Source organism: Myxine glutinosa, chromosome 7, assembly GCF_964187855.1.
Source record: "Myxine glutinosa chromosome 7, kmMyxGlut1.1, whole genome shotgun sequence".
NCBI lineage: Eukaryota > Metazoa > Chordata > Myxini > Myxiniformes > Myxinidae > Myxine > Myxine glutinosa.
Window position 1 is genome coordinate 122,412,209 of NC_136267.1, and position 26,494 is coordinate 122,438,702.

At 45.5% G+C, this 26,494-nt stretch overlaps 1 protein-coding gene across 2 annotated transcripts in view; it reads left to right on the forward strand.

Annotated features, from left to right (window-relative positions):
• LOC137431483 (adenosine deaminase domain-containing protein 1-like) overlaps nt 1-26,494 on the forward strand; it is a 152,327-nt gene that overhangs the window by 93,853 nt on the left and 31,980 nt on the right. The window contains exon 10 of one of the 2 annotated variants that reach the window (XM_078782237.1): nt 5,313-5,637. The exons of the other annotated variant lie outside the window; for it this stretch is intronic. Within the exon in view, the coding sequence (XP_078638363.1) occupies nt 5,313-5,540 (228 nt within the window). The 3' untranslated portion in view covers nt 5,541-5,637. Of the gene's footprint in view, nt 1-5,312; nt 5,638-26,494 lie in introns of those variants that run through there. 2 annotated transcript variants of the gene reach the window in all.

The following is a 26,494-nucleotide window of genomic DNA, read 5'->3' on the forward strand; positions in this document are numbered from 1 at the left end:
ATCGGCGTTGGTCTCCCGAGAAAACGCACAAAGCGAGGCGGAAGGAGAAAGCAGAGAAAAATACCGATTGTGATTTCTCTTCGCGACCAGCGACGGCCCGGCCCACATTTTAATAATTCCTGCGAAAAAGTTTCCCCTGTCAACTTCAATAACCTCATCTATCCCTGTAGAACATACACAGCACCAAAACAACACCATTCTGACCTGTCTGAGTCTCTCGCCTTATTCAACGCTCAGTCTGTAAGTAGTCCTGAAAAGCGAACCGAAATTACCTCTTTTATTCAAGATAACGATATCGACGTGTTTTTCTGACCGAAACTTGGCTCCGACCCAGTGGCGACGAAGCGAGATGTGCTGATCTCACCCCACCTGGATACACCCTGCAGTCATTTCCTCGCTCCTCTAGGGGCGGGGGCATGGCTGTTATTTACGGAGACAACTTCTCTCCCTTTATCTCCTTCACCACGACTTTTCCGTTTGACCATTCATCCTACGAGCTAGCCCATGTCACCTTCACTCTGTCAGAAAACACACTTCATTTCTTCTGCCTCTACCGATCTCCACCTAACCGGAAAAACAAGCTTACTGAATCTATGTTCGTGACCCAGCTTCCTAATCTGCTCGACCACTGCAATACTCTTCCTGGTTTCGTCCTGATTCTTGGAGATTTCAACGTCCACGACGACCAACCACAACATCCTCTCACTTCAAAGATCATTGACCTCCTTTCTACTTTGTCTGTCTCGGTCTGTCTCCCAACCTACACACGTTAAAGGACACATCCTGGATTGGTTAGTGCACAGATGCGATGATCAGTTGGTACAGTCCACGTCAGTGACCTGTGCTATCGCCTCGGACCACTTCTGTGTCACCAGCCACCTGAGTATTGCTGTTCCTCGTCTTCAGCCCACCTTCATCACCACCCGCAACATCCATGCCATCGACCGTTCCGCCTTTAAAGAGGACCTTCACACCCGTCTCTCTGGCCGTTCCTTCGTCACTGCAGAAGACCTCGACTCTTGCCTCGGCACAGCGTTGGACTGTCATGCTCTAGCGACACGGCGCGCCGTTCCCAGACGCATGAGTACTCCGTGGTTCAGCGCAGTCAGCGACGAAGTCAGGGCTGACAAAAAGGAACGACGACGTGCCGAGAGACAGTGGCTGAAGACTGGCCTCACAGTCCATAAACAGTTGAAAAACATAGCTAAAAGACTCGTCATAAAAATCATTCTGAAAGCAAAAACGTCATATATTTCTGATCGGATTACTAGGAGCTCCTCCTGCAAGCAACTGTTCAGCATTACCAATCGCCTACTTGCCACCAAAAATAAATCCGTTCTTCCCAGTGTATTTCCTCAAAACGAACTACCCCAATGCTTCCTGCATTTCTTTCACAATAAAATTCAGTCAATAAGAAACAATCTTGACAAGCAGTCACTCCTTTCCCTGGATGATGCTGAACACTGCTTTCACGGACGACCTCTTAGTTCGTTTACTCCTGTTACTGAGGAAATTGTCAAATGTACAATCCTCAAGTCAAACACAAAAACATGTGATCTCGACCCCCTTCCCACCGATTTGTTTTGTTGAGTGTTTGGACACCCTCCTCCCATTTATTACTGCAGTTATCAATGATTCTCTGACCGGGTTCCTTTCCGCCTTTCTTTAAGCAAACTCTTGTTAAACACTTCTTTAAAAGCCCACCCTTGACCTTAACGACATGAAAAATTACCGTCCTATCTCCAACCTGTCTTTCCTGTCAAAGATCACAGAAAGAATTGTGCTATCACAGATGAATGACCATCTAGTTTCAAATAATCTTTTCAATTCTCGCCAGTTGGCATATAGACCAGGCCATAGCACCGAGACCGCTCTCCTTAAAATAACCAATGATCTTCTGACCTCTCTTGACTGTGGTAAGGCTTCCGTTCTTACTCTTTTGGACTTGTCTGCCGCCTTTGACACGATTGACCATAGTGTCTTAATTCGTCGTCTTGAAATCACATTTGGTATAACTGGTACTCCTCTTTCTTGGCTGATGTCCTATCTTACTGATAGAGTGCAAACAGTTGTGGCCAGAAATCAGCCCCTTCTCCGCTTTCCTTTGGCGTTCCCCAGGGCTCAGTCCTGGGACCTATCCTCTTTCTTTTGTACACTCAGCCTCTATTTGATCTTGTTGCCAGACATTCAGTTGATCACCACGCCTTTGCGGACGACAATCAGCTGTACAAAGGAAGCACGATTCAACAAATCGTGCCCACTGTTGAAGTGTTAGAAGGCTGTATTGCCGACGTGAAGGCGTGGATGACCCAAAACAAACTTCAGCTGAATGATGTTAAAACAGAGTCTATGATTGTAAGATCGCACAGATGTCCTCTACAATGTTCACTTCCTACCACTATTCATGTTGGTGAAACCGATGTGAACTTTGTTTCATCGGCCAAGAACCTTGGTGTGGTTTTCGACTGTAACATTACATTTTCCAAGCAAGTACTTGAAACTTGCAAATCGGCATACTTTCAGCTGCGAAAGATCACATCCATTCACCACTTTCTTACTCCTCAGGCTGCTCTAACTCTGGTCTGTGCCCTTGTCCTCTCAAGGCTAGACTATTGTAATTCTTTGTATGCTGGCTGCCCTCAGTTTCTCTTGGATAAGTTACAAAAGGTTCAAAACTCTGCCGCTCGTCTTGTCTGTAAGGCGAAGAAGTCTGACCATGTTACTCCGTTCCTTGAATCTTTACACTGGCTGCCTGTCTCTGCTCGTGTGCAATACAAAATTTGCACACTATGTTATAAATCATTGTGTGGAGCGGGACCTCACTATCTCTCCGATTTGCTCACTCTCTATGTACCTCGGCGATGGCTTCGTTCAAGCGACGACTCTATGACCTTAGAGCCGCCGCGCACCAGCACCGTCGTTTGGCGAGAAATGCTTTTCCTTTGCTGCACCTCTGCTCTGGAATGACTTGCCTTCCTCGGTTTGACATGTTGACTCTTTTCCTGCCTTTAAAAAAACCTCCCTCAAAACCTGTTTCACAAGTCTTCAAAGTCTGAGTCCTGTTTTCCCTTTGGTTTGAGGTGGGACGGAGATCGAGAGTATGTCTGTGTACATGTGCGGGGGAGGGAGGGGGAGAGTACACATCTGTGGGTTTTGAATGGGGAGGGAGAGGAATAGGACAAGAGTGAAGGTGTGTGTGTGTATGTTTGTGTATGTGTGTGCGGTGTGTGTGCGTACGCATGATAATGTAAAGTGCCACGAGGGTCGTTAACTCTGCTTGATGGGGCTATATAAGACTCCTTTATTATTATTATTATCATGAGCTGGAGGTTCAGGTGGAAACACAAACATGGATACCAAATCAACTATGTTTTGCTCCCTGGTAGTCGTTTTGAGATTTTTTTCATTTCCTTCTGAGAAGTATAGTTGTGGTCAACCGGTTCGCTCCACTTGCCTGGTTAGAATTGGGCGAGTCACCTCGATGCCACCAGACCATAATGGCCAACCGATTTGGAAGCTCCCTGCCGGATCACGTGTCTAAAAGCCAGGATGCCATGCAGATTGGAGCACCAAATCGGTCGAGTGCGAGGCTAATTGGCACCACCGGCTCGTATCCAATTAGGCCGAGCGAGTCTGAGACGTGTAACACTGTCCTTATATGCAGCTTTAACCGCCACAGCCAGTTAATAACTCAACAGGCTTTTCCTTAATCACCAATGAAGAACCATGACAACCAGAAAGCACTGCGAGGCCAAGTTTGTTTAATATCTCTGAGGCCAATCTCTGAGGGCCTTTCACTCACTCACCGCAGGCAGGTAGGTGGTCTTTCTGTCTTCTACCGACTCCTCTCCGGCCTTGCACCCCCAGCTCTCTCTGTGCTCTGTCCCCCAAATATTCCTACAGGTCGCACAAGATCTGCCAGCAACCCTCTGATGGTTAAACTGCCGAAATCTCGGCTCTCTGCTCACCTTCACTCTTTCATTCCTCTTTTCTCCCGCCTCTGGAACAAACTCCCTCACTCCCTTCAATCCCACTCCTCCCTCCAGGTCTTTAAAACAGCTGTTCACCACCATCTCTTATCTTCCCCCATCCAAAACCTTGATCTTTTCTACCCCCGCTAATTCACCCCAGATCCACCTTGTTTGAAATTCCAACTTCTTTCCTGGAAGTCCTGGCAGTGTCCATATGTTTTATACCTCTCCCACCGCCCCCTTCCCACGCCCCCCCCCAAAGCCCTCGCCCTCTCTCAGATCTCTCGATGTCTCCATGTCTCTCGGTCCCTGCTCTCAAATGTTGTGTTTGTGTCCTTCCCCCTCTCTCCCCATCTTGTCTACCGCTCCCTATGTTATATGTTTTATGTGTCGGTTTGTCTTTCTGTGTGATTAATGTTCGCTCTTTCACGAGCCTCGACCTTGTATACAAAAAAAAAAAAATAAAAAAAAAATAATAATAACCATGAACAGGGGGAGGAAACAAGGAAGAAATGACAAATGAAGGATGAGGCCAAACAACTACAACGGCACTCGTGAAGCGCAGAGTCTCCCCTCACGCATTAATTCTGAACAAAAATACCATTGCTGAACACTACTTTTATAACCCACTGCTATTATGGCTCACATACCCGTATCATCCATTCACCCTATTGTCACATAGTTTATTGACATGGGTTTATGAAAGTTATAAATTTAATTATTCTCACATCGGGTTATAGATCATATATGACGTTTCAGATTGAAGATTTCAATTCAACCAATTATGGCTGGAATACCACTTCACCGATGACATAATCGTCATCACCCTATATACCCCCATGGGGGAGATGATGACATATACCAACTTTTAATTTTTTTTGAGAGGTTTTAGAGAAACTAATGTCCAATTTTTTTCCCTTTAACCCAATATGGCTGCCATACCATGTGACCTATGACATCATAACCTTAATTCTTCAGTAACATTGGGTCATAGATCAGATATTTGAAGTTTCAGATGTTTGGATAAGGATTTCAATTCAAACAATTATGGCTGGAATACCACTTCAACAATGATGTCATCGTTATCACCTTATATACCCCATGGGGAGTTGATGGCATATGTCGTTTCATTTTTTTTCATTTAGTGTTTTTGGAGAAAATGATGTCCAATTTTTTCCCCTTTAATCCTCATTCTTCAATTCCTCATTCTTTCCTTATTTGAGTTCAATTCCTCCTTCTTTCCTTATTTGAGCCCAATTCCTCAGACCGGTTTTTCCTCATTTCTCACATACTTTAACATCAAATTTCTCTTGCTAATTCTCCACCTCTTTCCCTCTACAGAAAGGTCTTGTCGTGGCTGGAAAGAAATGCTCAGTGCTGAGGGACAACCTTCTCAACGAGAAACTCGCCACGATGGATTTGCTTGTCAAGGGTGCCGGCTGTAGCATGTGCTTCGGCTTAACCAAAAAGACCCTCGTAGTTGTTATGGGTAAAAAGGGTGTCCATGGTGGTGTGGTGAACAAGCAGACACGCAAGGCTGCCAAGGACGTCCAGGCGGCTGGCAGCTAGTGGAAAACCTTTGCCATATTGTGCTTCAGTTGTGCACAAACACTTACTGACACTATTATATTATATTCTGAAATAAAATACATGCAATAACATCGTTTGGAACTGTGGCGGCCTTGTTTGTGACCTTACTGCTTTGAACTCCCAATGTTAAGCATGACGAAACTTTCCAGAATCAGAATCAGAAACTTTCTTGAATCAGATTTATGACCACAATGCACATAAATGGGGGGTTTAAACTGTCATGAGGTGGTCATTTGGCCTGTTATTGCCGTATTGCACTCCCAAAGTGATGATTTTCAACAACGATCTTCCTGATATTTTACTAAAGTCGAAGTGATCCCCTTAAACCTTTACACCCTTTGATTTACCCTTCTAAGACCCTTAGACCTATTAAACCCTTATACAATCGTTTAAATACTACATACCTCTTTATGACCCGAAAAACCTTTTAGACACTTGATATCAAAGGGAGGCACAAAGCGCCCTCCCTTTATATAAGGGATCGTTTGTCTGTATGAAGCTTTACCATGGGGACTGAAAATGCGTATCTCGGCTTCTACTGGACAAAATCGGCTGCACGTTTCAGAAGTAAATGCTTTATACACTACCAGTCAAAAGTTTTAGAGCACCTCAATCTTTCCAGTTTTTATTGAAATTTGAGCAATTCAAGTCCAGTGAATAACCTGAAATGGTACAAAGGTAAGCAGTAAACTGCTCGAGGTTTAAAAAAAAGTTTAGGTTAGCAAAAACGGGAAAATAATGTAAATTGCACAGTTATATTGTAAAAAAAGGCCTTCTTCAGGGAACAAGTAATGGGTTAACAACTTCCAGAACAAGTAATGTTCTGCAGCAATGTAAGTAAATTAAGCCTTGAAAGTTGATGCAAACAATTCCTGCAGGTGTCCCAACCTCTGCTGATTACTTGATTACAAACCCCCTGTCTGTATAAAAGCAGTATTGGAACAGACTGTTATTACACCCTCTGATGCATTATTTGGACAATATTGCACTGCAGGAAGTAGTATATTGGAAACTGGAGGAAACTCTGACTGGAAGAGGTCTGGCAGACCCAAAGCCACAAGAGAATCAGAAGACCAGTTTCTGAGAGTCAACAGCTTGCGTGGTAGGCGGCTCACAGGACAACAGCTTCAAGCACAGCTCAACACTGGTCGAAGTAAGCAAGTCTCAGTTTCAACTGTGAAGAGAAGACTTCGAGCTGCAGGTTTGACAGGTCGAGGGGCAGTAAGAAAGCCATTGCTAAGATGGCAAAATAAGAAGAAAAGGCTTGCCTGGGCCATGAAGCACTGCCAGTGGACGACTGAAGACTGGAAGAAGGTCTTATGGACCGATGAATCAAAATTTGAAATCTTTGGTTCATCACGCAGGGTTTTTGTACGCCGTCGAGTAGGCGAAAGGATGGTTCCTCAGTGTGTGACACCAACTGTCAAACATGGAGGAGGAAGCGTGATGGTTTGGGGCTCTTTTCCTGGATCCAGAGTCGGCGACTTGCACAAAGTGATTGGCACCCTGAACCAAAAGGGTACCACAGAATTTTGCAGCGCCATGCAATACCCTCTGGTATACGCCTAGTTGGTCAGGGGTTCATCGTCCAGCAAGATAATGACCCTAAACACACCTCCAGGCTATGTCAAAACTACCTTCGAGGAAAACAACAAGACGGGATGCTTCAAATCATGGAATGGCCAGCACAGTCTCCAGACTTAAACCCCATCAAGCTGGTTTGGGATGAATTGGACAGAAGGGTGAAAGCAAAGCAACCTACAAGTGCAACACATTTGTGGGAACTTCTGCAACAGTGTTGGGAAGAACTTCCCGAACAATATTTGATTTCCATTGTGGAAAGAATGCCACGTGTGTTCGGCGGTTATATCTGCAAAAGGCGGCTACTTTGCTGAGTCAAAAAATGAAATAAAATTTTGTTAAACAAAATGATTCCATTTTTTTTTTTTTATCTCCAATTGTTTATTTGTTCTATGCTTAATTTCAGAGTACATTGAGACATTAAACTGCGTAAATTTCAATAAAAACCGGAAAAATTGAGGTGTTCTAAAACTTTGGACCGGTAGTGTACATTGAGGTAATAATGCTCCAAATTTCAGCAACGTCCGTTTATGCATTCTTGAACAGAAAACCCTCAAAATCACGTTGGTGTCTGTCCGTCCATCCGCCCAAATTGTGTTGGCACTCATATCTCAAGGACTATACATTGAAACTAGCTGAAACTTCGAATATACACTGCATTCAGAAAGTATTCAGACCCCTTCACTTTTTTCACATTTTGTACTGTTGCAACCTTATGCTGAAATCGTTTAAATTCATTTTTTCCCTCATCAATCTACACTCAATACCCCATAATGACAAAGAGAAAACAGGATTTTAGAAAGTTTTCCAAATTTATTAAAAATAAAAAACTGAAATATCACGTTGACATAAGTATTCATACCCTTTGCTATGACACTTGAAATTTAGCTCAGGTGCCTCCCATTTCTCTTGATCATCTTTGAGATGTTTCTACACCTTGATTGGAGTCCACCTGTGGTAAATTCAATTGATTGGACATGATTTAGAAAGGCACACACCTGTCTATAAAAGGTCTCACAGCTGACAATGCATATCAGAGCAAAAACCACGCCATGAGGTCGAAGGAACTGCCTGCAGAGCTCAGAGACAGGATTGTGTCGAGGCACAGATCTGGGGAAGCCTACAAAAAAATTCCTGCTGCATTGAACGTTCCCAAGAGCACAGCGGCCTCCATAATTCTTAAATGGAAGAAGTTTGGAACAACCAGGACTCTTCCTAGAGCTGGCCGCCCGGCCAAACTGAGCAATCGGGGGAGAAGGGCCTTGGTAAGAGAGGTGACCAGGAACCCGATGGTCACTCTGGCTGAGCTCCAGAGATCCTGTGTGGAGATGGGAGAAACTTCCAGAAGGACAACCATCACTGCAACACCCCACCGATCTGGGCTTTATGGTAGAGTGGCCAGACGGAAGCCTCTCCTCAGTGAAAGACACATGAAAGCCCGCTTGGAGTTTGCAAAAAAGCACCTAAAGGACTCTCAGACTGTGAGAAACAAGCTTCTGTGGTTTTGAGAACCCACACAGGTAACATCATTAAAGGTTAAAGGTTGCACCCCATAGTTAGGCCACATGCAACACGTAGGTCACCTTAGAACGTTAGTTATTTCTTAGTATATGTGAGATAAGGCCATTTCCAATAGTTGCATCTGCGTTGTGTAAAACAAATAAGAGTCGGCCCCGTTCATTTTGCAGCCTCCCTCCAACCGACTCCATTGCACACCATCCTGTTTGCACCCCATTGCCCCTCGCGGTTTGTTACGCTTTGGGCCGGTAGCGTTCCCTGCCCTTGGGCTTTCGCTTGAACCAGCCCAAATGCCACGAGTTAAGGCCCGAAAAGGGGGCAGAGCGCAAGGGTGGGGGTGTGGCCACGTCAGGCAGCCATCAAGGACAGAGGCGGTAAGACCTCAACCAACCAGGGCTCGGGCGAGATCGCCTGACAGGGTGTGGCTAGAGATTCCAGAGGGTTCGCTGGGCATGGCAATAAAACCCTTTGCGTGAGGCCCCCACCTCAGTTAGGAGAAACGGGTTGAGGACTCGAGTATGAGCAGAGGTTTGAAGGACTGTGTTGAAAGGTCTGACGCTAAAGGACTCGTTGGGGAAGGTTCATTGCGGCAGGACTCGAAGGGAGCGAGCGTGCTAAAGGACTTTGTTGGAGAGAGTGCATTGTGAGGACTCGGGGAGAAAGGCGCCCGGTAAAGAAGGGCTTGTTGGAGATCGCTGGTTGGGAATTTGGCTTGGGCTTGCGGTGAGCGAATATCAAGCGCCAGCATTCCTATCACATACGCGGCCATGAGCCAACATAACCACTAACCGCTTATCGATCCCCCGATATATAATTGTCCGCCTCGCGCCTACGCCACGCGGAGAGCTGCCTGCCGTCTTCCATCGCCTGCACGGTACGAGTCGGGGACCGGTTGAGCTGTGGACGCCATCTTTGGACCCTCAACCCGACCATCTACATCCCCGTGTGAGTGAGTCTGAGAGTGAGTCTGAGTGCGAACGGGCCTGTGTTCAGGGAATAAGTATAAGACTGTATAAGGCTGCCCTGTGTATCTGCTTCTTCCTCTTCACTGTACATTACTTTTCTTCCTCTTCTTCTTAGTGTACCAATAATTGTTAATAAATTCTTGTGTTATTCCTTTTCCTCTTGGTCCGACCGTTTTAGTCATTTCCTCCATTGGGTAAACGCGGCACGATTACAACCGCTTAGAATCGGGTTTAGTTTTTGGTCAACAGCTCGGATCGCGGATCGCTATCCGCTCGGCATATTACATCAACATCCGTGATTCGGGCGGGAGTTATTTCCTCGTTTCCGGCCAGCGTTAGTACTTAGGTAATAGCGAATCCCTAGTCCTAAAAACCCTACCTAACGCTGCCCGGGAAGGACGTCATAGCCCCCGGATCCCGTCGGTCAGTAAAAGACAAGGGGATTAACCCCCATCTTAGTAAAGGGGAAGGCTGACGAGGAGATCCGCAACAATATACATACTTTATAACTCTTCAAAATATTATTACACAAATGTAATGTGCTGACCCAATGGCCTAATGGATAAGGCATCAGACTCCCAAGCTGTGTGTTGTCCCATCTGGGTGGAATATTTTCCCATTACTTTTTCAAGTCTTTTATATCGTCTTGAATAATGAACAAATGAACATCTTGTACAATAAGCAAATGCATTTTGTTCGTATTTAAAATGTAATTATTCTTAAACCTGAATTTCAGCTCATTATGAGTCCCTGGTGTTGGGCTAGCGGCTAGGGTGCCGGGGTGCCGGCTTAGGATCCTAGGATCCTGGGTTCGAATCCCGGTCAATCGCTGAATTAACACCAGGGGGGTTGACTCAGCCTGTCATCTTTCCGAGGTCGGCTAATTGAGTACCAGTTCACTGGTAATTCCCTGTTTGTCGTTAAAGGCGGCAAAAAGGGTTGGCGTCAGGAAGGGCATCCGGCCGTAAAACATTGCTTCAAAAAGGGGACCGAAAAACAACAACAACCACGGTTCCCGAAAAAGGCCAACCCCCACTTTGCGGGGAAAAATGGCCTCTAAAGGTGGTTTTTTTTTTTTAAATGAGTATTGTACCACATCAAATTTCTTATTGCATGGAAATCAAGGGTTTTGGTGCAAAGCACCCCTTCCTTTTTTTGGGATGGTTTCTCTGTATGCAACTTTAACATGAGGACTATCTAGCCGACGCGATCCGGGGCTATGACGTTCCTTCCGGTCAGCGCTGAATAGGGTGGTAGATCGAATTAGTCCTATTACCTAATTACCAGCGCCTCCCGGGAAGCAAGGAAATAACCCCACCCGAACCACGGTTCTAGTGGATACGCCGAGTGATAGCGAGTCGCGATTCGGGCCGTTAATAGGTACTAAACCCGATTTGAGCGGTTGTGATCATGCCACACTTACCCAATTGAGAAATCACTAAAACGGTCGAATTAAGAGGAAACAGGAAGAACAGATTGGTTTATTAATTATTTACACAGGAAGAAGGAGAAGCACAGAATACACAGGGCAGCCTTAATAACAGTCTTATACATATCCAGACAAACGGGCCCGCACACACACACACTCACACGGGGATGTAGATGGTCAGGGTTGAAGGTCCAGGGATGATGTCCACAGCTCGCTCCGGTCCCCGACTCGTACCACGAAGGAGATGGTAGACGGCAGGCAAGCTCTCCGCGTGTCGTTGGTGCGGATCGGACAATTATATGGGAAAGGTGAGCTAGGCTGGGCGGTTATTGCATGGCTTAGCCGCATACGTAATAAACGAACCGGCTGGGCGGTTATACTGGCGGTCTCAGCAAGCCCAAAGCCAAACCCCCAACGAATTCTTGCAATCAATGCCAAACGTGACAATCCTTTCACAAAGCGCTTATACTCTCCAGTCCTTGGTAATGTGCGAAATCCTCAAGTGCTCATAAACCGCATAAGTCCTCTTAATACCAGCTCGCTCAGTCCTCCTTTCCGCACAGTCATTTTATCACGCTCTCCACTTGCGAGTCCTCTGGAAGGGCTTTGTGCTCGCGGTTATATAGCGCCGCTTAGCGAACCCTCTCGAATCTCCCAGCCACGTTCTCACCACGCCCCTTTGCCATGCCCACTCGAGCCCTGGTTGGTTGTTGGGGTCTTACCGGCTCCGCCCTTGATGTCGGCTTGACGTGGCCACACCCCCACCCTTGCGCTCCGCCCCTTTTCCAGGCCTTACCTCATGGCATTTGGGCTGGTTTGAGCATCCTAATGCGAGGGGCAATGGGGTGCAGACTGGATGGGTGCAATGGGGCATGGGTGCAGACTGGATGGTGCGCAATGGAGTCGATTGGAGGGAGGGCTGCAGAATGAACGGGGCCTACTCTTATTTATTTCTTTTACACAACGCAGGTATCACTATTGGAAATGGCCTTATCTCGCATATACTAAGAAATAACTAACGTTCTAAGGTGACTTACATGTTGCATGTGGACTAACTATGGGGGCAAAACCTTTAACCTTTATTAATCATATATGTACATTTCTCAGAAACGCAACAATATACATACTTTATAACGCTTCAAAATATTATTACACAAATGTATTGTGCTGACCCAATGGCCTAATGGATAAGGCATCAGACTCCCAAGCTGTGGGTTCTCCCATCTGGGTGGAATATTTTCCCATTACTTTTTCAAGTCTTTTATATCGTCTTGAATAATGAACAAATGAACATCTTGTACAATAAGCAAATGCATTTTGTTCGTATTTAAAACGTAATTAATCTTAAACCTGAATTTCAGCTCATTATGAGTATTGTACCACATCAAATTTCTTATTGCATGAAAATCAAGGGATTTGGTGCAAAGCACCCCTTCCTTTTTTTGGGACGGTTTCTCTGTATGCAACTTTAACATGAGGACCGAAAATGCGTTTCTCGGCTTCTGCTGGTATATAATACAGACTTGGCATTTAATATGGAATTCTTTTTTTCTTGACTTGGGTTTACTTTCTGAACTCAGTATATCAATCTGGTGAGTTTCTTTTACCCTTCGGTGATGTCTTTGTTGAAAGAACCATGTCACTGATTGTCTTTCGCAGCAAGACGTCAGTAACAGGATTATATCACAGGTGGCGTGACAAAATGTAAGGACAGGTACATTTGACGATTGGCCTCACAATCGGGTATATAAGGGTTGTTGTGTTCTGTATTAGTGGAAAACAACTGCTGCACGTCTACAAAAGTTATTGTCGCTTCCTCTGGAGATGGTCCGTCAACTTGACAATGCTGTTTGTCATGGAGTGATGGCTTTACGAAATTCTGGCATGAAACAGCGTGTAATTGTTCGGCAGTATGGCATCACTCAAGGTCAGGTGCCAAAGATCCTGAAACGAAATGCTCAGAGGGGTGTCCCTACTCCAATACCGAGGCCAGGACGTCCACGCAGAACCACAAGGAGAGATGATCGCCAGCTGCACCGGTTAGTCTGCAATGCCTGTACCAAGTCAGCTAATCGGTTTAGGGCTGAGTGGCAGCAACTGACAAATGTGCCTGTATCCAGAAGGCTAGTCAACCAACGACTGGTTCAAGCAGGCTATCGTGCCAGGCGTCCCCTGAGAAAGCCACGCCTGACCAGACAACACAGCCAGCGCCGATTGCAGTGGGCCAGAGAGCACCGTCAATGGCAGCCAGGACACTGGAATCACATGACCTTCAGTGACGAGTCTAGATTTCTGGTCTATCGTCAAGATGGCCGCGTCCGAGTGCGCAGACAAGTGCATGAAGCCCACAATGAAGATTGTATAGTTCCAAGAGTCCAAGCTGGAGGTGGTGGGGTGACCGTTTGGGCTGCTTTTCATGCAGGGGGCAAAACTGACCTGGTTGTTCTGAATGGAAACCTGAACCAGTTCAAGTACAGGGTCATTCTGGAAGAAACATTGCTTCCATTTGCTCGTGCAGCCTTTCGAGGAAACTTTGTCTTCCAAGATGACAATGCACGGCCTCATCGTGCTCGCATGATCCAACACTTTCTTGCTGACCGTGGTGTAGAGCATATGGAGTGGCCTGCCATGTCCCCGGATATGAATCCGATAGAGAACTTGTGGGCAGAATTAACGCGTCAAATCGACAACTTGGACCAGTAGCCTACCTCTGTGCGTGAATTGCAGCAGGCTATTTTCACTGCATGGCAAGCGATTCCTGTCCAAACCTTGGCAAATCTCGTGAACAGCATGCCTCGACGTGTACGTGCTCTCCTGAAATCTCGTGGGGGTTACACGAAGTACTGAACTGTAATTTTACTGTCCGTAATCCCAGTCATAATTTAGCTTTTGTTTTTGTTGAAATTTTTTTTGGCTAATGTGCAAAATAAAGAGATACTTCTGGAAAACATACAGAAGTTTAACACATTACTGTCCATGAATTGAGTTCGATATCAGTTTACATCACTTTCAAGGATCAATTTATTTGCTTCGAAATGTCAAATGTGGTTTTTGTTTCTTTTAAAGGTCACATTAACAAAATCTAGAATAATTTCAACATAATTCCAATGAACTTTTGGTTCTAAGTCATCTTGAAAAGTAAGTTCACCCCCACAAAAAAAATATTCCATATTAAATGCCAAGTCTGTATATATATATATATACACACACACACACACACTTTATACCCCTTTAAAATATTTTATTTTAAAATTATATCATGCTGGCTCAATGGCCTAATGGATAAAGCATCAGACTTTGGGTCTCACTATCTGCCATGATCTTTCCTGGGAAAACCACCTTTCCAAGCTGGCCTTCAAAGCCAGACGCCATCTGGGAATCCTCCATTATGCAAAGTCCTTTCTGGGTACTTCTGAGCTCCTCACCACATACAAAGCTTTCATCCACAGTTCAATGGAATACTGCTCTCCCCTCTGGGCTGGTGCTCCTGCCTCACACCTAGCTCGGCTTCACGCTGTTGAAACCAAAGCATTGAGAATCATTGGAATCTCCTGCGATGAAGCTAACTCCGAGGGCCTTTCACTCTCTCACTGCAGACAGGTTAGTGGTCTGTCTGTCTTCTACCGACTCCTCTCCGGCCTTGCTCCCCCAGCTCTGTCTGTGCTCCGTCCCCCAAATATTCCTGCAGGTCGCACAAGATCTGCCAGCAACCCTCTTCTGGTGAAACTGCCAAAATCAAGACTCTCTGCTCACCTTCACTCCTTCATTCCTCTTTCCTCCCGCCTCTGGAACAATCTCCCACACTCTCTTCAATCCCACTCCTCCCTCCAGGTCTTTAAAACAGCTGTTCACCACCATCTTTTATCTTCCCCCATCCAAAACCTTGATCTTTTCTACCCCCATTAAAACATCCCAAATCCACCTCTTTCAATCCCCAACTTCTTTCCTGAAATTCCTGGATGTGTTAATTTGCTTTATACTGTGTACCCCTCCTCCCCCAGCTCTCCCTTCCACAGATCTACCCATAAAGGGGTACTCTACATCTGGCAAATAAAATACATTTACTTCTTCATGGAGCTGTATGAATCAAATTGGCGCTCCTTTATATAAACTTTTATAGAGCATTACTTGGTTCCTCCTAAGAACACAAGGGTAGTCAAGCGTGCACACGAGATTTTTTTGAATGCCCCTTATTTTGTATTGTTTGGCATTTTCTTCAAGCTATGGAATGTCCCTTCTTTTCTATACTTTACCACATGGCACATACCCTTATATAGAGGGGCCTTTTCTATGCCCCTGGCATTTTACCCAATAATATTTTATACCCCTGAGAGATCCCTTGGACCTGTCAGACCTTTGAACCCTTTTTGACCTTTTAAGACTTTTAAGCCATAGACCCCTGAGAAAATGGGGAAACATTCCCCCAAAAATCGTTTTTGATGGCTTTTCCGTGCACTATTGGCGTTGCATCACAAGTTGAAATGACAAATCAAAACTGATATCTCAAAGCGAGCAGCAAAACTAAGCAGTTAAGTAATAAGAACTCAGAAGGAATGTTTGGAATTATACTATAAAGGGGGTTCTAATTTGATCTGGACTTTTTATCACGAAAAATAAATTTATACTTATGATGGACTCAACAATAGCAATAATAATGATCATTTCTTAACTGATATGATGAACAGAAGCTCTTCAGTCAGTCAAAAGATCTCTTTGTTATTTCACCTTCCACTGTTTACATTTTCAGGAAATGGATTAAAGTGAGAAACATGTCATTATAGCCTTATAGGTAATGGCATTGACACTCCCGCCCCGAAGGACCATCGGTGGACAATTTCAAGTGGTCATATTTCCACAGTGATACTTTCTTCTGGGACACCACAGAGTTTAGCATACACCAACAGAGGGCGCACATACGCCATAGCTCCATGGTATGACGAGCTAGAATTATCCTGCCCTCCCGGCGGGAATACTATTCACGGCCCACCTGCTGTGAGCGATATTCGATGGCACACTCTTGGAAATGCACTTTATAGTTTTTGTCATTTCCGAAAACTACTTTATCACAACATATCATACTCCATATCATAATTTTGAAAATGTTCCATTGTACGATGAAGAAAATAAAGGAATATGATTTGTAATACCGGCTCCCACCAAAGGTGGCGCTATTTCTATTGTATACATGAAAAAAAGTATATACATACATATATATATATGTGTATATAAATTATATGTATATAAATTATATATATATATAAATATATATATATATATATATATATATATATATATATATATATATATATATATATATACATATATATATATATATACACTGTGGCGGACCACAAAAGCCCACTGGCGTGGTGACATCATTCCACGCACCAAGTGGGCGGTGGCCACGCCCGAGGGGTAGGCGTGGCCTCATGATATACACCGGGCGACCAGCCCGGATGAGTTCAGTGTTACAGTGTAGTCTTACAATAAAGACGTTTATATGTTACCGCTTGTCCGCTTCCTCCTTGCTCACAAGCAGCGCGCGTAACGCCGCGCTTTACTGGTGACCCCGTTCACGGTGCCGGAACGCCGGTTTGACCACGTCCACGTGGACCTGGTGGGACCTCTGCCCCCCTCGCGGGGTTTCACCCACGTCCTCACCATGGTGGACCGCACCACCCGGTGGCCGGAGGCCGTGCCCTTGGCGTCGACAACGGCGGCCGATGTCGCGCAGGCTTTCATCGCCACCTGGGTCGCCCGGTTCGGCGCCCCCTCAGACATCTCATCCGACCGCGGCCCCCAGTTCACCTCGGAGCTCTGGGGGGCGGTTGCGCAGGGGCTCGGGGTCCGGCTGCACCGAACCACGGCCTACCACCCCCAGGCTAACGGCCTGTGTGAGCGATTTCACCGCTCATTGAAGGCCACGCTCCGGGCCACCCTCCGCGACGGCGGCTGGGTCGACAGGCTCCCCTGGGTCCTGCTGGGCCTCCGGACGGCGCCCAAGGAGGACCTGCGCGCATCCGCGGCGGAGTTGGTCTTCGGGCAACCGCTGCGGGTGCCGGGCGAGTTCCTCCCCGACTCCACGGCACCATGGTCCGCGGCACAGCAGCGCTCCGCTCTGCAAGAGACCGCCCAGAGGTTCGCCCCGGTGCCAACGGCATGCCACGGGCACCCACCGACGCACGTCGCCCCGGAGCTTCGCACGGCGGAGTACGTCTTCGTCCGCCACGATGCCCATCGGACACCACTGCGGCCCCCGTACGACGGGCCTTTCCGCGTGCTGGAGACCGGGGCGAAGCACTTCACCCTGGACATCGGCGGTACTCCTGACCGCGTTTCGGTAGACCGCCTCAAGCCGGCCCACCTCGATGTGGACCATCCACCGCCAGTGGCCCGACCCCCACGTCGGGGCCGCCCTCCTGCGGGCAGACCCCCGGCACCGCCCAGCCCCGCCGCCACGGCGCCCCCCGGTCCTGCACCCATCCCAGGGGCAGCCAGGGGCATCCCACCTGGTATCCCTGCACCCCGGACGCCGCCGATCGCCAGGGGGCGCTTCGGCCGGGTCATTCGACTGCCCCACAAACTGGCCCTCCAGGTGCGCGGGAATTCTGGGGGGGCGCGTGTGGCGGACACAAAAGCCCACTGGCGTGGTGACATCATTCCACGCACCAAGTGGGCGGTGGCCACGCCCGAGGGGTAGGCGTGGCCTCATGATATACACCGGGCGACCAGCCCGGATGAGTTCAGTGTTACAGTGTAGTCTTACAATAAAGACGTTTATATGTTACCGCTTGTCCGCTTCCTCCTTGCTCACAAGCAGCGCGCGTAACGCCGCGCTTTAACACGCAGTATACATATAAATGCAAGTTGCCCGATTGTGTCTGAACGGGGTAAAAATCGTAACCACAGCACTTATAATGCTGGATGATACCTCATTTAAGACCTCCTAGGACCAGGCAGTATCTAAAAACATCAATATTCACGCATTTTCGAGTTATATGCATACTCCTCGCACATACTGGTGGTGCATTGGCTCAGATTCTATAGCTCGCACACCTACTGGAAGTAAAAAATAATATAACCACAAACTATTCAGTGGATTCTGTCAACGTATAATTACCTCCCATCAATTGTCTTCACAGAGAAACCTTAGCAATCTTAACAGTTCGTGACTATTATGCACACTTGGAGTTGGGAGGGGGGTTGAGGACTTGAACAGGAAAGGGGGAATGGAGGACAGAGAGATGGCGTGGGGTTAGAGAAGGGGAAGAGGAGTTGAAGCTGGGGGCAGGGGGAATGGGGGAATGGGGGCTAGCAGGGGGATGAGGTGGAGAGGGGGGGGGGGGTGTTTAAGACTTGAAGAAGAAAGGGGGAGCTGGGGACCTGAGTTGGGGAAGAGGGGGGGGGGGGGGGGTTGACGACTTAAATAAGAAAGAGGGATTAGAGGACAGAGTTGGAATGGTGGGAGACAAAGAGCTGGAAGAGGGGGTTTGAGGACTTGGGGTGGGGACGGGGCTTGAAGACTTGAGGTAGAGGAGTTGGGGCTGAGAAAGGGGTGGAAAGGGGTTGAGGACTTGAAGTCACAAATAATTTCCACAGGTCCCTGCTATTAATTATGCTGTCAAAGAACATTCCCAGCAAACTCCCTAAATATTCCACACTATATTGGGCACGATTTCCCTTACAACAGCCCGGTGGAACCGGGTTTTCTGCTCGTATAATATATACATAGCCATATACGCATCTCCATTATAGATGATGATGATGATGATGACGACGAACACTATAAAGACAGATTCCTTCAAAATCATTAATCTACAAACATTACTCTGCCTTTAATAAACGTTTGAATCCAGATAAAATTTGAATCAGAGTCCCTCTCAGATCCAGTAGTGGAAATGGATAAGAAAATTGAGACATCGATAAGATGGTAGATTCATAGTTTATTGTCTCAAGGTCTTTCCCATCGGTAAATGACACCAATAGTAGGCGTAGATAAAGAGTTTCTGATGACAGTCCTGATAAATGACAATCCTGCAGAGATAGAAATGCAGCCTCTCTGAATAGACCTCCAGGCCTCGCAGAACCCTAAATGGCATGGAACAACTGTCGATGATTCATGATTCACACAGACAGAGAGATTAATGATTCACACATTCAGTCATGATGCCTGGAAGAGAGGGACTTGTCTCTTGGATGGTAAACAGGGGTTAATGAATAGTAAAACCCTGTCGCTCTATGAGTTATGCCCAGGACGTTGCCTGTACTTGAGGCCATTGAAAACCTGAGAATAGCACTAATCAAACGTTTAACAAAGTAATGACTTTTAATTACAACCTGAATGGCCAAGAGGTCTTCACCTACAAGGCCATATTACATCATCATTCAATCTTGTACTCCTTCCGAAGTCTCAAACTTCATGAAGAAGAATATATATATATATATATATATGCCAGTAGATTTACCTCCTTGCATTTAATGGCATTGTCAAAGGACTAGAAGGTTGTTATCTTGCACTTAATGGCATAACCATTGTCAAAGGACCCAAAGGTTCTCATCTGATCAATGTCCAATCCGACAGATAAGTGAACTCCAAACGAGTTTACTTAAGTAAAACACATTGCGGTATGCACAGCACAGCAGGCCTGCACACACAAAGCAACTCTGCACTGGCTGTTCTTCTTCTCCACTTTCAACTCTGCTTCACATTTATATATTTTCAGAGGGAGAACACTAACAAACAAAAGTCCCTCACTCAAGACTCTAGAACCTACTCGTTCTTGCCAGATGATTCTACATCCGACGTACTCAGAAATTTCGCATTGTCTCGCATTCCTTCCAAGCAGCTACGGTATAATAACTTGTCACCTTTTTACACTACCCAGAGCGTTAACATCACACTACTAAAACACCACTTGACAGACACTTGTAAAGAATTTTGACAGGTGTCCTTCAACTTCCATGGATTTTCCTGTGGAGGAGTTCATCCAGTTTCTCCCTCTTGGTTAAATTTCCAAAATTTAGACTTTCTTTCCACTTCCACTCCTTTGTTCCTCTTTTCTCCCAGTTGTGGAACTGAATTCCTAGGACAGTTCAATCCTACTCTCCACTCCTACGCTTCATGCAGGTGGTGTACCACCATCTGAATGTCAACCCCCATCCCTACCCGTGATCATTTGTACCCGCAAAAACCCAACTTAACCCTCTTAGATGCAGGTGACTGTGTATCCCCCATCCTCTTTTCCTGTTCATTCATTCCCTCAATTGTGTCAAATTGTGGCCCCACACCAACACCAATATATAGACATGGCCCTCAGTGGGTGGTGTTCCGGCTGTGTGGGTTCCGGTGGTTTTGGCGCCTCTTCTGTGCTGTTCAGTCGATGCTGCAATAAATATTCCACACCGTTTCATCTCCAGTGGTATCGTGATTCGTTTGTTGTCTAAACATAAAGATAAACATCCTACTGGCGTGGTGGCAACGTGGGATCGTTTTCACGCCTCTCATCAAAGGAAATCGGTGAGCTTACGTGGCACATTCACTCGGATATCGACTTCAAATTAGGCCTCAATACCACGGTAGGGTACAAGTGGAAACAATAGCAGCCTCACATCGCACAACAAAGCAGAGGTGCTCAGGGAAGTTTGAGAGAGTCAAATAATTTGATCATCCTACACTTTTCTTAGGCGCCAGAACATCCTCGGTGCCAGAACCTCACCTACACTTTGACACTCGACCCAAACTTTGCCCTCTGCCCTTTTCCTCGTTGATGGCTTCACCTGGGAGAAGAGAACCAGGTCTAACCCTCTTCATGGATTCAGAAACACAGAACGTGTTGGTACTTTCCCGGGACTTATAGCTCAACAAAAGGTGAATTTACTGGATATGATGATTTAACAGATTGCGAATTACTGCCCTGTTATATCACAAAACTCTATGGTTAAAACATCAACGTCACTTGCTTCAATATGGCAGACATTATGGTTTCTAGGCCACCGGTGCCCACCTCTTAGGCTTGGCTGATTTTAGAATGCATTTAAACGAAAGGCAAGAGGACCTGTTTCAATGTCTGATGGCTTCCTTTGAGGATAACCTCTTGCTGAAAGATGGGCTCAGCCATCATGGCCTATCTCTTGACAAGAATGAGATGTCACCTTGAGAACATCGTGGTCCTGCACTAGCCACACCTGGTTCATCCCAGCCTACTTTGTCTAGTGAAACGTGGGGTGCACTTACTTTTTCACGTGACTGTATGTATAGTTTTTGGCCCTATCTCCCAATGGTGAAGAATCACTTTTAAAATTCTCGTATCTGGATCTGGATCTTCACCAAAGTCGAATAATTTCGTCCTTGTGACCTACGCTGCATCTCTGCCAAATTTCGTCCGAATCCGTCCACAACTTTTTGAGATATTTTGTTCGCAAACAAACAAATGGACAAACAGACAGGGGTGAAAACATAACCTCCATCCACATTTGGTGGCTGAGGTAACTAGAACGGCTCTCGGTGGAGCGCATACCCCCACCAGGTGGGAATGAAGAGTTTATGTTTTGGTTCCACTGATAGGCCGGATCTGGATTCGGACCTGAACCAAAATCTAATCGGATTGTTCTCGTCACATAACCAACTCATCCACCAAGTTTTGTCATAACTCATCCGTAACTTTTTTACAAACCATGTTATATAATCGCTTTTCATCCGATCTCTCAATGGTGAAGAATCACTGAAAAAATTAAATAATTCTCGTATCCAAATCCATATTCAGATCTTCACCAAAATCGAATCGATTTGTCCTTGACACACACCCAACCTCTCCACCAAGTTTCGTCCAAATCCATTAACAACTTTTTGAGATATCCTGCTATGTATCGTTTTCGGCCCTATCTCCCAATTAGTCAGGTTCACTATGTCAATAAATTATGTTTCGTTCAAAATCATGGTAGATTAGCAAACCTATGCATTTTTGGAAAGGTTATAGCATAAGGAAACTAAAAATCAATGTTTACATTTGGAGAGATACCTGTATGGCGGCCATTTTGGATTTTCAAAATGGCCACTGTAAAATACATATTTTGTTCTATTTCTGCCTCTAATTACCCTAAAAACTTTTAAAATATACTAAACCTATATTTTCAGGGACAAGGAATCCAATGAAAGTATCAAATTAGTGCTATGGGGAATGGTAAGACACGAATCAAAGGTTTTGAATTGCAAAATACTGTCTTTATATTCGCGATAAGTTGCATAATCAAATACATGTTATCATTTTGTACAGGCAGTTAATAACATCAAAATGTGTCAATAATTCATATCACCAAACATACACAGGCAGTCAGCAAAATCATATATACACATGCAGTCAGTATAACTTCACATCTACACAGGCAGTCAATGACAAAATATACACAGGCAGTCAATGGCATCAAACATACACGATTACAGAATATGCCATTTAGAGTTCGTCATCACTGTCCTGTGTGTCGTATCCGACAATATAGTCCGCATCGTTTTCACAGTCCGTTCCACACAAGCAAAGGTCGGTCAAATTGATTGGCAAATCGAATTGGTCGAATGGTCGATCGAATCGAATTCGATGGATCGAATCGAATCGAATCGATCGAATTGGTCGAATGGTCGAATGGTCGATCGAAGCGATTGGTCGAATGGTCGAATTGGTCGAATGGAATTGGTCGATTGGTCGAATTGGTCGAATCGAATTGGTCGGAATTGGCAAATGTAAACATTGATTTTCAGATTTTCCATGTAATAACGTTTCCAAAAATGTATAGGTTTGCTTATCTACCATGATTTTGAACGAAAAAACACAGTGAACCTGACTAAATGGTGCAGAATCACTTTAAAAATTATTGTAGCCGGATCCGGATCTTCACCAAAATATAATCATTTTGTCCTTGTCACATACGCTACATCTCTGCCAAATTTCATTTGAATCTGTCCACAACTTTTTGAGATATCATGTTCACAAACAGACAAACAAACAAACAGACAGGGGTGAAAACGTAACCTCGATCCACCTCCAGTGGCAGAGGTAAATATGGTGATGACTTTAGCCACTAATCGCCCCAAACCAAATCTGTCCTTTAATGGATGGTTAAATAACTAAGGTGGTTCGCGGGCAGCCACTTGTCTATTCTACAGTACTATATACAACCAAAATACTCGCCCTGGGTATGATACGTCCAGAAGATTCTTAATTACCTCATGTTATTGGACCCCTAGCATACCACAAGGGAAAGACCAGGGAGAAAAGACAGGAATACACCCTGCAAACCAAACGTGGGCCTCATGACCGATGCGTGGCTGAACAGGTGGGAATCCGCAGCTTCTCCATGGCAGCAGGTCGGGCTCTGCACCTCTCCAACCCAGCTAGCTATCTGACAGCTAGCTGGAACAGCCTCAGCTGGACCGGCGATGCTTGGTCCACAGAAAGGCACAGGGTCAAGGGACCACGAAGCACAAAATCGCTGCTCCACTGGATGTGCTCCTCAGAACGTGTGCATTACCTTAATAGACCCCGTTCCAAGACATGGCCTCGCCTCATCCGCACCCGCTCTGATTGGAGATTCAGTCGTCAATGAAGGCACACACATGCCTTAAACTTCGCTAAAGTTCTGTGAACATGTCCGAAGCACATCTAGTCCGGCAGCAATTGTGCATTTTGTGAGGAAAGCACCAAATTTGGCACACTAGTAGACTATCATATTATGAAAAGATCTGGATATTGGGCCATCTCAGAGTCAGAGATTTGATTTTTGCAAGATTTGCAGATTTTGCAGATTTGCAAGCTGAGATTGCAACGCCAGGGACGGCCGACTCCTTCCTGTGAGCTGCCCACGTCACCCGCACAAGAAGAGCTCATCAAATCACTGCAGCGGCACTGCACCTCCTGCAACACCGTGTATGACATATGCTGATGATGCAAAAGACCTGCCTGAGTTTGAAGACTGGTGTCACCAGAGAGGAGAAGACATTCCCAACTTTCAGTACTGGGCAACTGTGCTGGAACTAGAGATGTTGGTACTGGTCTACGTGCGTTCTCTGCGGCAGGCTTCATTCACGATGTACCTTGATGCCCTGACGGAACTGGTCCCATGGTTCCATGCCTTAGACCACACACACTATGCCAGGTGGGTCCCTGTTCACCTGAGGGACATGGTTGCACTCCCAATGAAGCACCCAGATGTAGCCAGAGAATTCAGGGCTGGCAACTTCACTGTACAGAAGACGAAGAAGGTGTTCTCTTCGATCCCAATCGACCAGGCGCATTAACAGAATAACACCTGCATCAAAGGAGATGGTGTAGCAGTCTGCCTCACTGACAACCCAAGTGCCCTGCGGCGTTGGATGATTGCCGGGACAGAAGTTGCCAGGGCCATAGAAGAGTTCCAAGATGGCCATCAACACTGGGGGAGGCGAGAGGACACACGTCATCACGACCAGACACCAAGTGTGCAGACCTCTTTCGCCAAGGATGTCCGCGCCCTTGTCAGCGTCATAGAAGAGCTTGGCAACCCCTTTGAGGAAGAGAGCATGGATCTGGTTGTCCTTGACACAAAGGAAATTGCAGGTCCTGCTGCAGTTGAGACTGTCAGGAATGTGAAGAAGATTGGCCAAGAGCAGTTCCAGGCTTTCACCAGAGAATGCCTGGTGGAAAGGACCAAGCCAATTGATGATGCAATTCGCCGGAACAAGCTGAAGGTGTCATTTTGGAAAATGGCTGCCACAGCCATCAGGGGCTGAATTTGAGATGGCCCAATATCCAAATCTGTTCATAATAGGATAGTCTACTAGTGTGCCAAATTTTGTGCTTTCCTCCCAAAATGCACAATTGTTATGCTAAGTTGCCCCACTAATCTTTTTGCACCTTCACACCAAAACTTGTGCCCACGGCCTTCCTCTCCCCAAAAATAACATAGAAGGCAGAGTACAGAGCAATAAAACATTTAAAAGGGCTCCAAGGGGGAGCGGATTTAGACATCAACATACAAATCTACATGCTATGCACTTTATTTCCTCAACAACATGTAGGTATAAATTCACACTTGTCTAGATCCATTTATTTCACACTCGTATATATGTTAAGCTTGAAGTGAGTGCACTCGTGTATCAAGAGTGGACCAAAATTTAGTTTACCAATGGTGTAATTGATTGTTGCATTTTTATGCCTTTGCTGACGAAGTCGCCAGAGGCATTATGTTTTCGGTTTATCCATCCGTCCGTCCGACCGGCCATGATAGGTTTTCGTTCCTGTGATAACTTGAGAACGGCTGAGGGGATCTAAGTCAAACTTGGTACAAGTGACAAGTGTATATCAAGTATAATGATATAAAGATAAACTGGTTTGATTATGGAGTCAAAAGGTCAGAGGTCCTGTGAGGTAAAAATTAATGCTACTGTGCTAACTTGTGAACCAAACTTGGTTTAAGTATATATTATGATGCAAAGATGAATTGATTGATTAATCTTTTGATGCAGAAATCTAAAGGTCTGAGATCATGTCAGGTAAAAATGTGATACTTGAGAACAGCTGTAGGAATTTAAAATAAACTTTATGCAAGTATGTATAAACCTCCGTCAGTGCGTCTATCCATGATATATTATTCGTCACTGAAAGGTCAAGGGTCAGAGGTCGCATTAAAACTCCTGTTAATGTGACACCATTGGCTATGGGATTTGAACTAAATTAAGCACATGTACCATGATACATATGTACAGATAAGATATTTACGTCAAATGGTCTTTATGTTTTAGGTCAAAGTTAGAAGAAGCAAAGACTTAATGTGGGTGGAGGTATATCAGTCCATGTCGCGACATCTAATTATGTCGTTTCTTTTCTGATTTTTTTTTTTTTTTTTAATCTTCCTATTTAATATGTCCTGAAATTAACGAATGCATTTTTTTTTTCTACAAATAAACAAGGTTTGTTGTTATATCTCAGTATTGCCATTGCGTTTCCATTGTATCTTTTCTCACCACCTCTCACCCCTCCCTTATTTGGGCAACCCCGCAGAAATCTGCCGCATCCTACCGTGAGGCACGTCAACTTCTCGCTACCTATTTGCGGATGCGTGGTCTTGGCTACTGGGTTGGCCGTCTGTCCAAATTTGATCACCTGATTGTGCAGGAAAGATTTAGTAAATGTTAGTGTTGTGTGTTTCACTAACTTTCACTTTGACTGTTCTTTGACTTTTAAGATGGTTCCTATTATCAATATTGATTAGCATGCCATCGGTTGGCTAGTTGCATGGAATGCCAGTTCAACATGTTTCGGCGAGTGAGACAACCTACAGCTCGTTTGTGATGTGAGCTCATTTACTGGAATTTATTTGATTTTTTTTGTTCTAATAAAAGTGAAAAAGTTTGTCTTTTTGAGTAGCTCGATCACCAATGCAGAGGCACTGCAAGATTGTCACAGCCTCAC